Here is a 14040-nt window from a genome sequence, read left to right on the forward strand (position 1 = left end):
CCCCTAGCAGATATTTTTTAGTCACTGCTACTGTAGCTTCCAGCAAGGACCCCATGACCTCTGCTTTCATTTGTTTTGTACACATGATTCATGGACCTGCCTCCCCTCCCTTCCTTATAGGGTCAGCAGGGCTTGCAAGAACGTAGAGGATGCGTGGGTTTTGTGTATAGGGTAAGGAAGCCTGCCCTGAACACCGGCAAGTTTAATCCATTTTCATTCGAAAGAACAACTGGCCTTGGGCAACATATTTCTAATGGTCTAAGTCATTCAGCGTGTGTGTGCGTGCAGGCATGCGCGTGTACACAAGCTGTGCATAAATACCACGTTTCCAATCTGCGGAAAATGTGTAATGGACAAGCGGCACATGACAGTAGGCTCAGCCCCTGAAGATTTACCAGGAAAGAAGACAGCTGCGTGGCAAAGCTGCTGCTTATAATTAGGGAAGGAGTTGCCCATGTCCTGTGCCATTCAACAACTTCAGCCATTTAAATGACAGCCGGCTTGTTTAACTCTAACCACCCTCCACCCTTTTTAGGGGCCAGGAGTTAATTTCTTTTTGAGAACGCTGCTTTGGACTGTCATCTCTAGTATCATTGTAAGATGGGATATGACGTGATGACTGGAACATCTCAACTAGCAACCATGATTGAGCAAAAACCAGGAGTTGCTTTCAACGTCTCTTTTTAACTTTGTGAGGGAAAAACTATTTTCAAAACCCCGTGGACTTTCCGGTTTCTAACAGGGCCATATTGCTAGTTCTGCAGTTGACGAGAAAACTATAATGCTTTCTTTGGCTCGAGTGAGCTGTGAGAAGTATCACAGCACTCCTGACGTACAGTGGCTCTCAACAGGATGGATGGAGAGGGAAATTAATAGGCTTCCCATTGTTACCGTGCATTTTTGCCAGGATATTTCATTAGTGTAAACACTGAACCCACTGTCATCTTGTTTAGCCACTTGACCCTGATGATTTTCAATTCTGTGTGTCGTGATGAGTAGAGCACTGGCATGCACGAGACAGGCCCTAATTACTGGAAGCAGAATCACTGCTGACCCAGGACGAGATTAATTGCTCCTTTGCAGTCTTTATCCTGGGACATTAGCGCTGTCTGGTTATCTTGCTTCAGCTGAGGGATTCGGGACAATAGCAGTGCTGATGGTAACGGTCGGCAATTCCCCTGTTTGTTTTGCAGGTCACGGCCAGGGGGTTTGGGCCGCTGTTGCAGTTCGCCTACACCGCCAAGCTGTTACTCAGCAGAGAAAACATCCGCGAGGTCATCCGCTGTGCCGAGTTCCTGCGCATGCACAACCTGGAGGACTCCTGCTTCAGCTTCCTGCAGACCCAGCTCCTGAACAGCGAGGATGGCCTGTTTGTGTGCCGAAAGGACGGTGCGTGCCAGCGCCCGCACGAGGATCGTGAGAACAGCGCCGGAGAAGAAGAGGAGGAGGAGACGATGGATTCGGAGACGGCCAAGATGGCTTGCCCCAGGGACCAGATGCTTCCAGACCCCATCAGCTTTGAGGCCACTGCCATCCCAGTAGCAGAGAAGGAAGAAGTTTTGCTGCCGGAGTCCGACGTGCCCGCGGACACCAAGGAGAGCGCGGCAAAGGACGCATTAACGCAGTACCCCAGATACAAGAAATACCAGCTTGCATGTACCAAGAATGTCTATAACGCATCATCACACAGTACCTCAGGTTTTGCAAGCACATTCGGTGAAGAGAACTCTGGCAACAGCCTCAAGCCGGGGCTTGCCATGGGGCAGATTAAAAGCGAGCCGCCCAGCGAAGAGAACGAAGAAGAGAGCATCACGCTCTGCCTGTCTGGAGATGAGCCTGACGTCAGAGACAGAGCCGGGGACGTGGAAATGGACCGGAAACAGCCCCGCCCCGCCCCCGCGCCCGCCCCCGCCCCCTCTGCCGGGGCCGCCTGCCTGGAGAGGTCCAGGGGCGCGTCCTCCCCCTCCTGCTTAAGGTCTCTGTTCAGCCTAACAAAAAGTGTGGAGTTGTCCGGCCTGCCCGGTACCTCTCAGCAGCACTTTGCCAGGAGTTCCGCGTGCCCTTTTGACAAGGGGATCACTCAGGGTGACCTTAAAAGTGACTACGCCCCTTTCCCAGGGAATTACGGACAGCCCCACATGGGCCAGAAGGACGCGTCCAGCTTCACAGTGGGGTCGCCCCTCAAGGGGCCTGGGTTGGAGGCGCTCTGTAAACAGGAAGGAGAGCTGGACCGGAGAAGTGTGATCTTCTCCTCCAGCGCTTGTGACCAAGTGAGCACCGCGGCGCACTCGTACTCTGGGGTAAGCGGTTTGGACAAAGACCTCTCCGAGCCGGTGCCAAAGGGCCTGTGGGTGGGGACTGGCCAGTCCCTCCCCAGCTCACAGGCCTACCCTCACGGTGGGCTGATGGCTGAACACTTGCCAGGAAGGATGCGGCCCAACACCAGCTGCCCGGTGCCAATCAAAGTCTGCCCTCGCTCGCCCCCGTTGGAGGCCAGGACTCGGACTTCGAGTTCGTGTTCCTCCTACTCGTACGCCGAGGACGGGAGCGGGGGCTCACCCTGCAGCCTGCCTCTCTGCGAGTTCTCCTCCTCGCCCTGTTCCCAGGGAGCCAGATTCCTGGCCACAGAACATCAGGAACCAGGCCTGATGGGAGATGGAATGTACAACCAAGTCCGACCCCAGATTAAATGTGAGCAGTCTTACGGCACCAACTCCAGCGACGAATCCGGATCGTTCTCCGAAGCAGACAGTGAGTCGTGTCCTGTGCAGGACAGGGGCCAGGAGGTAGGGAACCCGACTAAATTCAAGCATGTGATCCACCCTCAGTCCTTTATCTGGACTCTCCCTGCCCCCCACCACTGCCAGGTTGTTCTTGTTTGTCAAGATTAAAGGTTACAGTAAAGGGACTGTCTCCCTCATCCGCAGAGGCAGGAGGCTTCCAGGCGATTCCAAATTAACCACTTTGTCCTAGAAAGCACTTGAAATTTGATCGAGATTTCAGTACTCAACAAGCAGAGGCAAAGTGCCTAGTGAAAACAGTCAGTCTAATGCCTGAAAGCGTGCGCAGGCGCTCCCGATCCCCGCCCCCCTCTCCTTCCCGTCCGTCTGCTTTGAAAGGATGCCATACCCCTCACCCTCATCCTTGCCCCTGGCCTCTTCAGTGTGAAGGAAAACATAGAATCGCTTTCAAAACTGACTGGTTGAAACTAGAGAGATCCACACTAAACAGGTGCTTTCCCAGCACTTTTAAGTTTCCTTGTCAGATGGGACTCTGGAGCCATCCCTTGTCCATTCATTTCGAAGCAGGTGATGGACAGCTCATCATCTGTCCCAGTCCCAGTGTCACTGAAGAAGCACCCTTGTCAGTCACTCATAGCTGTATAATGTATCATTTCCCAAGCTCCCCACAGATGGTGAGAGTCATTTTTAGGAACAGTGGGGTTGAGTAGCGGTTTCTGTCCACCCTGAAAGCAAAGTACTTTCTAGATAAAAATTCCCAAAGGCTCCATCTACGTCTTCCCAATGCTGGGAGAGGAAGCAGGAGCAACGCCAGCCACATCGTGAGGAAGACTCACGTGGCCAAGGAGAGAAAGAATAGACGCCCTCAGATGTTCCCCCTTCCCCTGTAACATGAGAGGCCCCCGGAAAGATCTGAGGGTGTCTGTCACTGGCATAGTCTTTCTGATCGACAAGGAACCAACCTGAGACTGCCACCTGTGTCTCAGACCTGCCTCCGGAGCAGGACAGAGCAAGCCCAGTGAGAAGTCCTTCCCGAGGGCTGCTTCCCCGAAAAACACAGGAGGAAATGAAGCGTGGCCCTCATCATGCCAGTGCCCTCCACCCGCGTCTGCACTCCCTGGTTATTAGCCTCTAGTGAAGCAGGGATGTTAACCCAACCAGACAGCAGAAATGCCACCCAGGGTGAGGTGGGTTTTCACAGAGCCACGTGCGGTTTATTCAGCCTCTGCGAGGTTGGCGAGAAGCACATGAAGATTTTAGATCGGGCATGTTTTGAAAATAGATTCCAAAACTTCCTGTGCCAACTACAGAAGTGCCCTGTGGTCACTTCCTCGTTTTCTGGCTAGCCCGGTCCCCGCTCTTCTGTTACTGCCTGGCAAAGATGGAAAAAGAAACATACTGAAAGGATTTAATTTAGCTAAAAGTCATTAAAAAGGAAATTTGAATGGGAAACTATTGCTATTTGAATACACTGTATCCCCTCAGGTTTGGGATGGAGGGTTGGGCTCAGTGCCCCGAGCCAGACTCACATCTATGTCATCACATCTGTGTCCCTGACCTGAGAGGACTGAGGTTTCGTGAGAACAGTGAAAGGCTGTGCGTTCTCTTTCCTCACTCATTTCTTTCCGTCTGATCACAACATTTAGGAGGTTTTCTTTTTTCCCTGAAATTACTCATAGGCACCCCTGATGCAGAAGCCCAGTCGCTGGGTCCATCGGCATAACGATTTCCCTTGCCAAGGATGTCATCAGAAAAGGATAAATGCCTTTGAGTCTTTGTTTTCTTTATATCTCTCCCTTAAGAGAAGCCTCACCATTAACTAAAGGGAGTGTGTGTTTATGACATTTGCATGTTTAAGGACCTGTCAGTTTCAGATAAATCTCCTTTTGTCTCTCTGATGTCCCCAAAGAGAACTTAAAGTCACCTCTTGGAACTAAATGCTGCCAACAAGAGCACATGTGTCTTTCCTGTGTTCGGGCCTTATCACTTGTCTACCTTAGACCTTTTCAGTTTTAAATGAATCGATGAAAAGGAAAAATCGGGGCTTCCTTGGCGGTCCAGTGTTTAGGGCTCTGCGCGTCCACTGCAGGGGGCGCAGGTTCAATCCCTGGTTGGGGTGGGTGGGGAGGGAAAAAAAAGAACAGGAAGAACCATTCAACCTATAAAATAGTCATGAACAGGACTAGTCTCCCCTCAAAAAATACCGCTGTTTTCAAAAATATTTTTATTTTCACTTTTAAAAAATACATCTGTTCTTTGCATTTCTAAACAGTCTCGAAAGAAGAGACATTTTCCAAATTTCTGTGTCATTTCGGGAATCACATTTAGCCCCTCTCGGTAGTACATTTTGGGTAGGATTGTTATAGTGAAGCTAAGGTTTTTTCCCAATTTGACCTTTTAGTTTTCCTAAAGTAGAGATTAGGTTTTGCAAGAACTATCTCAGGGACTTAGCATGACTGTTCCTCTTTGAGTTAATACTTTGCTTTGGGGAGTTTCTTTGACCCAGTGAAGTGTGGTCTCCAGTAATAACACTGAAGGCAAACCCTTCACAAAGTGAATCATAACTGATCCAGAAGCCAACATCTCCTGGGCTGATTCTTCCCCGATCTGCTCTTGTGTAAGGTTCCAGGTGACTTCTCTTCCAAGTGAACCCCAAAGAGATGCCAGAGCCAGAAACCAAAATAAGAGTTTCCAGGGGACTTCCCTGGCGGTCCAGTGGTTAAGATTCTGCGCTTCCACTGCAGGGGGCTCGGGTTCGATCCCTGGTCAGGGAACTAAGATCCCGCATGCCGTGCGGCATGGCCAAAAAATAAATAAAATTCAAAAAAGAAGAGTTTCCACCTCCAGCCAGCCACCTGTTCAGTACTTCAGACTGACGGGTCCTGGCTTCCTCCCAGTCTCCCTTCCTCTGTAAAGACCCAAAATGTTAGATCAAAAGAAAAGTGTTAACCTACCTTATATTCTGATTTCTAGTTACACCCTCTTAACTCTCCTATCTCGCCAGCATTGACTTCTCATCCTAACTATTCGCCAGCTTTGAGGAAAGTTTAAATAAGCACAATATTGTCCTTTATCAACAATCAGCTTTTTTAAGTTCCTTTTTAAAAATAATCAATCACAGCATACCCAGCCCCTAACATACCAAATTTAGCAGGCTTTCTCTGTGCCTACAGCAATATACAAACACACATTTGCATCTCCAGGGGTTTGGGTTTTATTTTAATACCATTTGCCATGTAATTACTAAGCAGCTTGCTTTTTGCACATAGCTGTCTACTGTGTACATGCCTCTAGGTCAATCGTGTAGGGTTGACACATGCTTCTTTAATATCCCTGGTTCCCATAAATCACAATTGACTCATAAATCACCTATCAACAGACATTCCGGTTTCCAGTTTTTTCCCTCTTACAAACATTGGTGCAATAAACATTCTTGTGAACATGTTTAGTGGTGGTGCTTTTATTTTTGTGGGTTAGAGTCCCATAAATGGGTTAAAGGTTATACTCATTTGTTAAATACTACCTACCTACTTTCCCAAAAGGTTGTAGCAATTCACATATCCTTCAGCAACTTATGAGTGTCCATTGCCCCCTGTTCTTGCCAGTAGGAGTGGTCACCAGTCCTTTTGTTTTTTGCCAATCTGATGGGCAAAACACGACTTCTCGTGAAGTTGATAACTTTCTTGTGTGTATTCGCCATTTTGTATTTCCTTTCCTGGACTTGCCATCTGTCCACTTTTTGGGTATGTTGTTTGACTTTAGTCAGTTTACAGGATCCTTAATCCTTAATATAGGAATATTAGTCCTTTCTTATATTAATCCTATATCTTCTCCTTGTCTACTTTTTATAGTGTCTTTTTCCATTTAAAAAAAATTTAAGTTTTATGTAATCGAATTATCAATCTTTTTCTTTATGACTTCTGGGTTTGCTATTTTACTTAAAAAGTCAACTTGGGAATTTTTATTTATTTATTTATTTTTGGCTGCACAGCACGGCATGCGGGATCTTAGTTGCCCAACCAGGGATCAAACCCGTGCCCTCTGCAGTGGAAGCATGAAGTCCTAACCACTAGACCGCCAGGGAAGTCCCCAACTTGGGAATTTTTTTCTTCCAATGATGAAAAAATGGACAGGTCATATTAAGTGAAAAAGGTAACATAAACAGTATATATAACAAGGTCCCAGTTTACTTTGTAAAGAAACATAAATAATAAAAGCAGTATAGAGAATAAGACAAAATGGGAGGCAAAGTTGGCAAGAGGGAATACAGGGAAAGGTTAATTTCTATGTATTTCTGTAATGTTTGAATTCTGTATTCAAACAGATTCTTTATTCTGTATTCTTTATTCTGTATTCTCACACAGATTCTTTCCTTAAGTGAGATATAATTCATATACCATAAAATTCACTCTGTTAAAATGAACAGTTCAGTGGTTTTCAATGATTCACAAAGTTGTATGACCATCACCAGTGTCTAATCCCAGAATATTTTCATAACCCCCCCAAAAAACATAATATCCAGCAGCAATCACTTCTCATTGCCCTCTTCCCTTACCCCATGGCGTTACTAAACTATCTTCTGTCTCTATAGATTGCCTAGTCTAGACATTTCATTTCAAAGGAATCTTACAATATTGGCCATTTGTGTGTGGCTTCTTTCATTTAGCACGTTTTCAAAGTTCCTCCTTGCCCTTGATGTACCCACCAGGTACATTATCATGTATCAGTTCTTCACTCCTTTTTATTGCTGAGTAATATTCCACTGTGTAGATATACCATTTTTGTTGATCCGTTCATCAGTTGAGGGACATTTAGGTTATTTCCACTTTGGGGCCATTATCAATTATTTGCTATGAGCATTTGTGTACAAGTTTCTTGTAGACATGTGTTTCAGTTCTCTTCGTTATATACCAAGGAGTGGAATTGCTAAATCCTATGATAACTCTATGTTTAGCATTCTGAGGAACTACTAGACTGTTTTCCAAGGTAACTGAACTATTTTACATTCCTACCAACAATGTATGAGGGATCCAATTTCTCTGCATCCTCATCAACATTTGTTACTGTCCATCTTTTTTATTGTAGCCATTCTAGTGGTGTAAAGTGATAGCTCATTGTGGTTTACAGGTTCGTTTTTAAATTTTGAAAATTATAGAAGAGTCATGAGCATTTGCCAAGTAGTAAGCATCTTAGTGACATAGTTTTGTACCACAAGCATTAACTGTAGGTTTTAATAAAGAAGCACTAGGAAGACAGTTTATTTGCATAGTCAAAAGCATTGATTAATTGGACATGCTTTATTTATTTTATTTTTTTGGCTGTGTTGGGTCTTTGTTGCTGCGCATGGGCTTTCTCTAGTTGCAGTGAGCGGGGGCTACTCTTTTGTTGCAGTGCACGGGCTCAGTAGTTGTGGCGCATGGGCTTAGTTGCTCCGCGGCACGTGGCATCTTCCCAGGCCAGGGCTTGAACCCGTATTCCCTGCATTGGCAGGTGGATTCTTAACCACGGTGCCACCAGGGAAGTCCTGGACTTGCTTGATTAACATGGTTCATGTCAAGAGGGATGAAAGTGTATGAGGGTGATGTGCGTATGTATACGTTAGTGTATGTGTCGGGGCAGGGAGAAATAATGTCCAGAGCAAACACAGAAATGTTTCAGAAGAGCCGTGTCTGACTCTATGTCTTCCACCCAAATGTTGGCTTCCAGACATATGTTGGATGTAAAATGTTTACAGTCGTTTTTGTGGTTTGTTGAATCAGGCATCTTTTTACAAGTAACTGTAGTTGGTCTGCTTAATATTTAGAAAGAAAACCTTGCTGGGCAGCATAGAAGTCAGCCATATTTCTAATTAAAACAATGTTTTCACGTTGTCTAGAAAGACTCTTAGCATCTGCAACTGCAAAGCATATCGTATGACTGAAAGAAGAAACTATGTGACAAAGAAAGATAGGGCTGATAAACAGAAATACTAATACTCCACAACGACTACTAGTACTATTACTAATAATAATGGGACTTCCCTGGTGGTGCAGTGGATAGGACTCCACACTCCCAATGCAGGGGGCCTGGGTTCAATCCCTGGTCAGGGAACTAGATCCCACTTGCATGCCACAACTAAGAGTTTGCATGCCACAACTAAGGAGCCAGCGCAACCAAATAAATAAATAAATATTATAAATAAATAAATAAAAAGAATTCTCCCTTAAAAAAAAAATAATACTTCATAGTCATAAGACAATTCAAACTTTTCAAAGCACTTTCTCCATCTATTATCCAGTTTTATTCTTCATAGCAATCCTCTCAGCTAAGTAGGGCAGATATTATCTCCCTCTGACTCCCAGATCCTCAAAGAACTTCAGGATAGAGAAGGAAAGACTTGCCTGAGATCACATAGCTAGGTAATTGCAGCATCACAACTAAATTCCAGGTGTCCTGTGTTTGTTTCAGAAACTGGATCATAAGAACAGAGGTTAGACGGACAGTTGTGCAGGAAGTGTGTCTTTGGCAGGGGAGATTTTGTCACTGGCATCTGCCCGGCACAGAGCTGGCCGTCGCCATTCCAACAGCACTAGAATTGTCAGCCCAATGGGCATCTTGCTTTGTCCCCAAGACAACTCACAGGGATCTGAGGGGCTTGTAAGAGCATAAATGTTAAAGGCTTTGGAGAGGTGACTGCACCATCCGGTCCTCAGGGTACTTGCTAAGGGATCCAACTTCTGTAGCTTCTACTCAACATCTAATAGTGAAACCAAGAAAGGAGATAGGAAAGAAGATTGACCACCAAGCTTCCGCTGGGATTTCTAGAGGAAAGAGGTGCTTTTTTTCGCCTTTTTCTACAACACCTGCGTCTCTGTCCTGCTTCACCAATAGCCCCCATCCAGCACACCAAAGACACCAGGTGAGTGAGATGTGTGTTGAGAGGCACGGTGAGGTGAGGTAGCCATTGTGCTGTCTGATTCCAACCCTGTAAAAAGGATACAGAGGAAACAAAGATCACGGGGAAGTTCACCAGAGCAGGAGAGTCATTGTTTGGGTGTGGAAATTTTATTCTCCTCTATTGTCTCATAATTGAATTTTCTGCTAGAAGTTATATATTTCTTGTACAATTTGTAAATGGTATTTTTGTTTTACTGGGAGAGAGGGGATGTGGTTTTGGCGGCAGCAACAGGGTAGTTGTTGGCAGGAGAGAGAAAGGGAGCAGCTGATTTCTGTCTGGTGAGAAAGAAGCACAAGCACCTGGGGTCCAGCCAGCAGCAGCCCCTGCTCGGGCCCCCAAGGAGGAATATTTAGGTTTCTTTCACTGTCCAGATGCCACAGCATCTTACCTTTCGTCAGCCCCTAGGGCCAGAGACCCCTCGGCACTGCAGGGACCACTCATTTCAGGGAGCTCCCAGGAGGTCTCATCCCCTTCTCTGGTCACTACCGAGCCAGCCAGGACGGGTACCGGCTGAAAACAGCTTCTGCCCTGTTCCTCCTGCTGTGCCCCAGAGAGAGGAGAGTGAGTACCGTGCTGGGGCCAGGATGACAGCAACAGAGCAGATTAGACAGGCTGAGGCTGCCCGACTCTCGGAGTGAGTCTCCACTGAGAACCCAAGCGGCGGCAAGCACCTGTCTAGAGAGACATCGGCGCCCCGGACCCCTCGGGCCTTTGCCCTTCTAAGCAGCCTGGCCAGCCTTCTGTGTCTCTACGCTGAGCCTCACTCGCGTGTGATTGCCGAATGGTGGTGGTGGTGATTGGCTGGACTCCCCATCTTCTCACCTCACTGTTTACAAGGGTCCCGGGAATGAAAACTAAGCTACCTCCGAGAAGTAAAGTCCTGGAGGAATCATTGGTTCTAAGAATTTGCCAGAAGAAAGGCAGGAGGGCCTCAGCCTTCTCAAGGTCCAAGGCCAAGTCACATTAGCTGACTTTTGAGCCCATCTGGGGACTATGTGGGTGCCTGCCAGCCTGGGGAAGGAATGTTCTCCCAGCTCCATAATGGGTCTGCGGCTGCCGTTCATCTCCGGGGAAGATGCCCATCAGCTTGGAACTTACTACCCTGAAATCAACAAATAGGTGTGGTGAGTTTCCCACTGTGCCTTTCCAAGAACAGTCAGGGGCTTCCCTTTGGTAGTTGGGGTAAGTTCTCCCTAGCTAGAAGGGTAGCAGCACCTTTTCGAAAGAAACAAGAGTAGCTGGGGTTTGGGCTTTTTTTTTTTTTCTTCATGTGGAAGAAAGTGTATAGCTGACGATTTTCCTTTGACCTCTTTGCAAAGCAGCTTGAGTTGCAACAGCTCTGCTGAAATGTTATATGGCCTTTTGCTTCAAGGACTTTGAAACCAGCATTGTTGATTTTTCCTCTTTCCTGTCAACCTCGGTCCTGTTTCCGTAGTGTTTTATGTTTGCTGTCTGGAGGATTTAAAATACAGTAGCTCTTGGTATAGAAGGCCTTTTGACTTTCCCTGTGGCCTGAGCTATAGGTATATATTCTGTCTGAAAATAAGTAAACACACTGTAGAGCAGAAGCAGAATTGCTTTGTTGTCAGCAGAGGGGGAGACGCCACGAAGCCCGAAGTGCTGTAACCCCTGCTGTGCAAACAAGCCTCCTGCCTGGTGTGGAAACATCCGTGTCCCCAACAGACAGACCTCTGTGTTATTTAGGTACCATCCAGGATCTGAGTGTCTGTTTGTTATCCAAAGGGTATAAAAGGGAAATCAAACATTCTTTCATATCATTATAAGCCCTGTGCAAACACAGCCTGTGGACAAAGCCCTTTCCCGGGTCCATAAACAAGGAGCTGTTTGTCCTGACTGCCCATCATTAGCGGCCAAAGTAGGGCTGAGCCGAGCATGGTGTCATGTGCACTGTTGCGATTCTGCTCTCTTGGGCCAGAATTTGACAGGTGTCAGGGGACAGAGTTCGCCCTATGGAAGTTCAGTCAGAGCACCCACTGGGATCCTTCAGCAAATGCCATGTCTAACAGGCTCAGAGCTATGAAGTAACCTGACTAAGCCATTGCACCCAGCCGCAGGAAGGCAGATCTTTAGTAGGATTGCCTTTGTGCCTGGGGATTAACGAGCCACAAATGCCAGGCTCCAGACCCATGTCTGCCTGCATCTGATGCAACCAAAGCAAAAGCCTGAGCTTACGATAAAATATCTCCCTCTCACTCCCCTGAACAACCCAGACATAACGCTGCAGCTTCTGAATAGTAACGAGGACCTGGTTTCTTCACCCCAAAATATTTTGATCAGTTAAGCCCAGACCTGCCAGTCTGATTCTCTGGTTACTGAAGTTCACTCGAGTCCACTTGTTCCGTCTTCTAGAGCTGTGTTGTCCAGTACAGGAGGCATACGTCACACGTGGCTACTGAGCCCTGGAAACGAGGCTCATCTGAATTGTAATGAACCCCCGAGTGTAAAATACACTTCGGATTTTGAAAATTTATTACCCCCCAAAAGGTGAAATATCTCAATAATTTTTAATGTTAATTACATGTTGAAAATATTTTAGCTCCATTGAGTTCAATTAAATATATTATTAAAATTAATTTCACCTGTTTCTTTTCACTTCCTTTAACGTGGCTAGTAGAAGATGTAAAAATCACACACGCAGCTCACGTTGTTTGCATTGGACAGCGCTGGCCTGGCTCCTGAAGGAAGTTTAGGTTTATAGTGCCATCTGCTGGTCCACCTAAAGCAGACGCTAGTGTAAGCGGGAGTTCAGCCGTCCAGCAGGGAAACACTGTCTCTTGGCCAAGCAACATGCAATCTTCCTCTTCCAGAAGCTTCTGAGCAGGACCAGAACTGACCCCTCAAGTCTCTGCCTTGTCAGGAGTCTTTTTTTTTACTTTTTTATTTTATACTGGAGTATAGTTGATTAACTAACAATGTTGTGTTAGTTTCAGGTATACAACAAAGTGATTCAGTTATACATATACATGTATCTATTCTTTTTCAAATTCTTTTCTCAATTAGGTTGTTACAGAATATTGATCAGCGTTCCCCGTGCTATACAGTAGGTCCTTGTTAGTTATCCATTTTAAATATAGCAGTGTGTAGGGATTTCCCTGGTGGTCCAGTGAGTAAGGCTCTGCGCTCCCAGTGCAGAGGGCCTGGGTTTGATCCCTGGTCAGGGAACTAGATCCCACATGCGTGCCACAACTAAGAGACCTGGCGCAGCCAAAGTAAATAAAATTCTTTTTTTTAAAAAAAAATAAATATATAAATAGAGCAGAGTGTATATGTCAATCCCAAACTCCATAACTATCCCTCCCCTCCACCCTTCCCCACTGGTAACCATAAGTTCAGTCTCTAAGTCCTCGTCAGTAGTCCTGAAGAGGGCGATAGCAGACTGATGGAAGGTGCAGGCCTGTGTTCTCTACCTTGTGGGTGCTGAGGAAGCCCACAAGAACAGCAGTTCTTTTCCTAAGAAAGATTTCAAACTGCCACAGGGTTGTAAAGAAGCATGTGACAGAATATAAGGAGAACATAGATCCATCTCTTAAAAGACTAGTGTCCTCTCTTTGGATGACGCTTACCTGCCTTGATTTGTCAAGAGCTTGAAAGTAGGACTCTTTCTGATAGTACCTGCATCGGTTATCTGTTGCTGCATAACAAATCACCCCAAAACTTCGTGGCTTCAAACAATGATGATCATTTAACATCTCTCACTGCTTCTATGGGTCTGGAATTCAGGAGTGGCCCATCTGAGCACTCCTGGCTCAGAATATCTCATGGGGTTGAAGTCAGATGTTGTCTGGGGCCAATCCCTGAAGGTTTGCCTGGGCCCAGAGGACCCATGTCCAAGGTGGCTCATTCATGTGACTGGTGAGGTGATGCTGGTTGTTGGCTGGAGGCCTCAGTTCTTCTCCACGTGGGGCTCTCCACAGGGCTGCTTGAGTGTCCTTGAGGCTCAGCAGCTGGTGTCCTCCAGAGACCACAATCCAAGAGGCCTAAGGGGAGGCTGCCCAGCTTTTATGATATAGCTTCAGAAGTTACACACCATTACTCCCACTGCATTGTATGGGTCAAGAGGCAGGAACACACATCCCACCTCTTGACTGAGGAAGGTCAACATCACGTTGTAAAAGAAAACGTGAGAAGGGTTGGCCATTGTATTTTCCAAAACTACAAAGTCCCTAATGGGTGTATAGCACCGTGCAACTAAAAAGCGTGCCCCAGTTTTGCAGATGAGGAAATTGAGGCTCAGAGAAGTAGAGTAACCAACCTGCAGTCTCATGTCTGGCAGGAAGGACTAAAGCCCAGTTCTAACTCCTAGGTCATACTGGTATAGCCCCTCCAGGTTCTTGCCCTATG

The 14040-nt window shown here is 46.5% G+C and overlaps 1 protein-coding gene across 1 annotated transcript in view; it reads left to right on the forward strand.

The window, feature by feature from the left end:
- BACH2 (BTB domain and CNC homolog 2) overlaps nt 1–14040 on the forward strand; it is a 353914-nt gene that overhangs the window by 333398 nt on the left and 6476 nt on the right. The window contains exon 5 of the mRNA XM_060030226.1: nt 1194–2786. Coding sequence (XP_059886209.1) covers nt 1194–2786 — 1593 coding nt within the window. The remainder of the gene's footprint in view (nt 1–1193; nt 2787–14040) is intronic.

The sequence above is a fragment of the Delphinus delphis genome, chromosome 14 (assembly GCF_949987515.2).
Source record: "Delphinus delphis chromosome 14, mDelDel1.2, whole genome shotgun sequence".
Classification (NCBI taxonomy): Eukaryota; Metazoa; Chordata; class Mammalia; order Artiodactyla; family Delphinidae; genus Delphinus; species Delphinus delphis.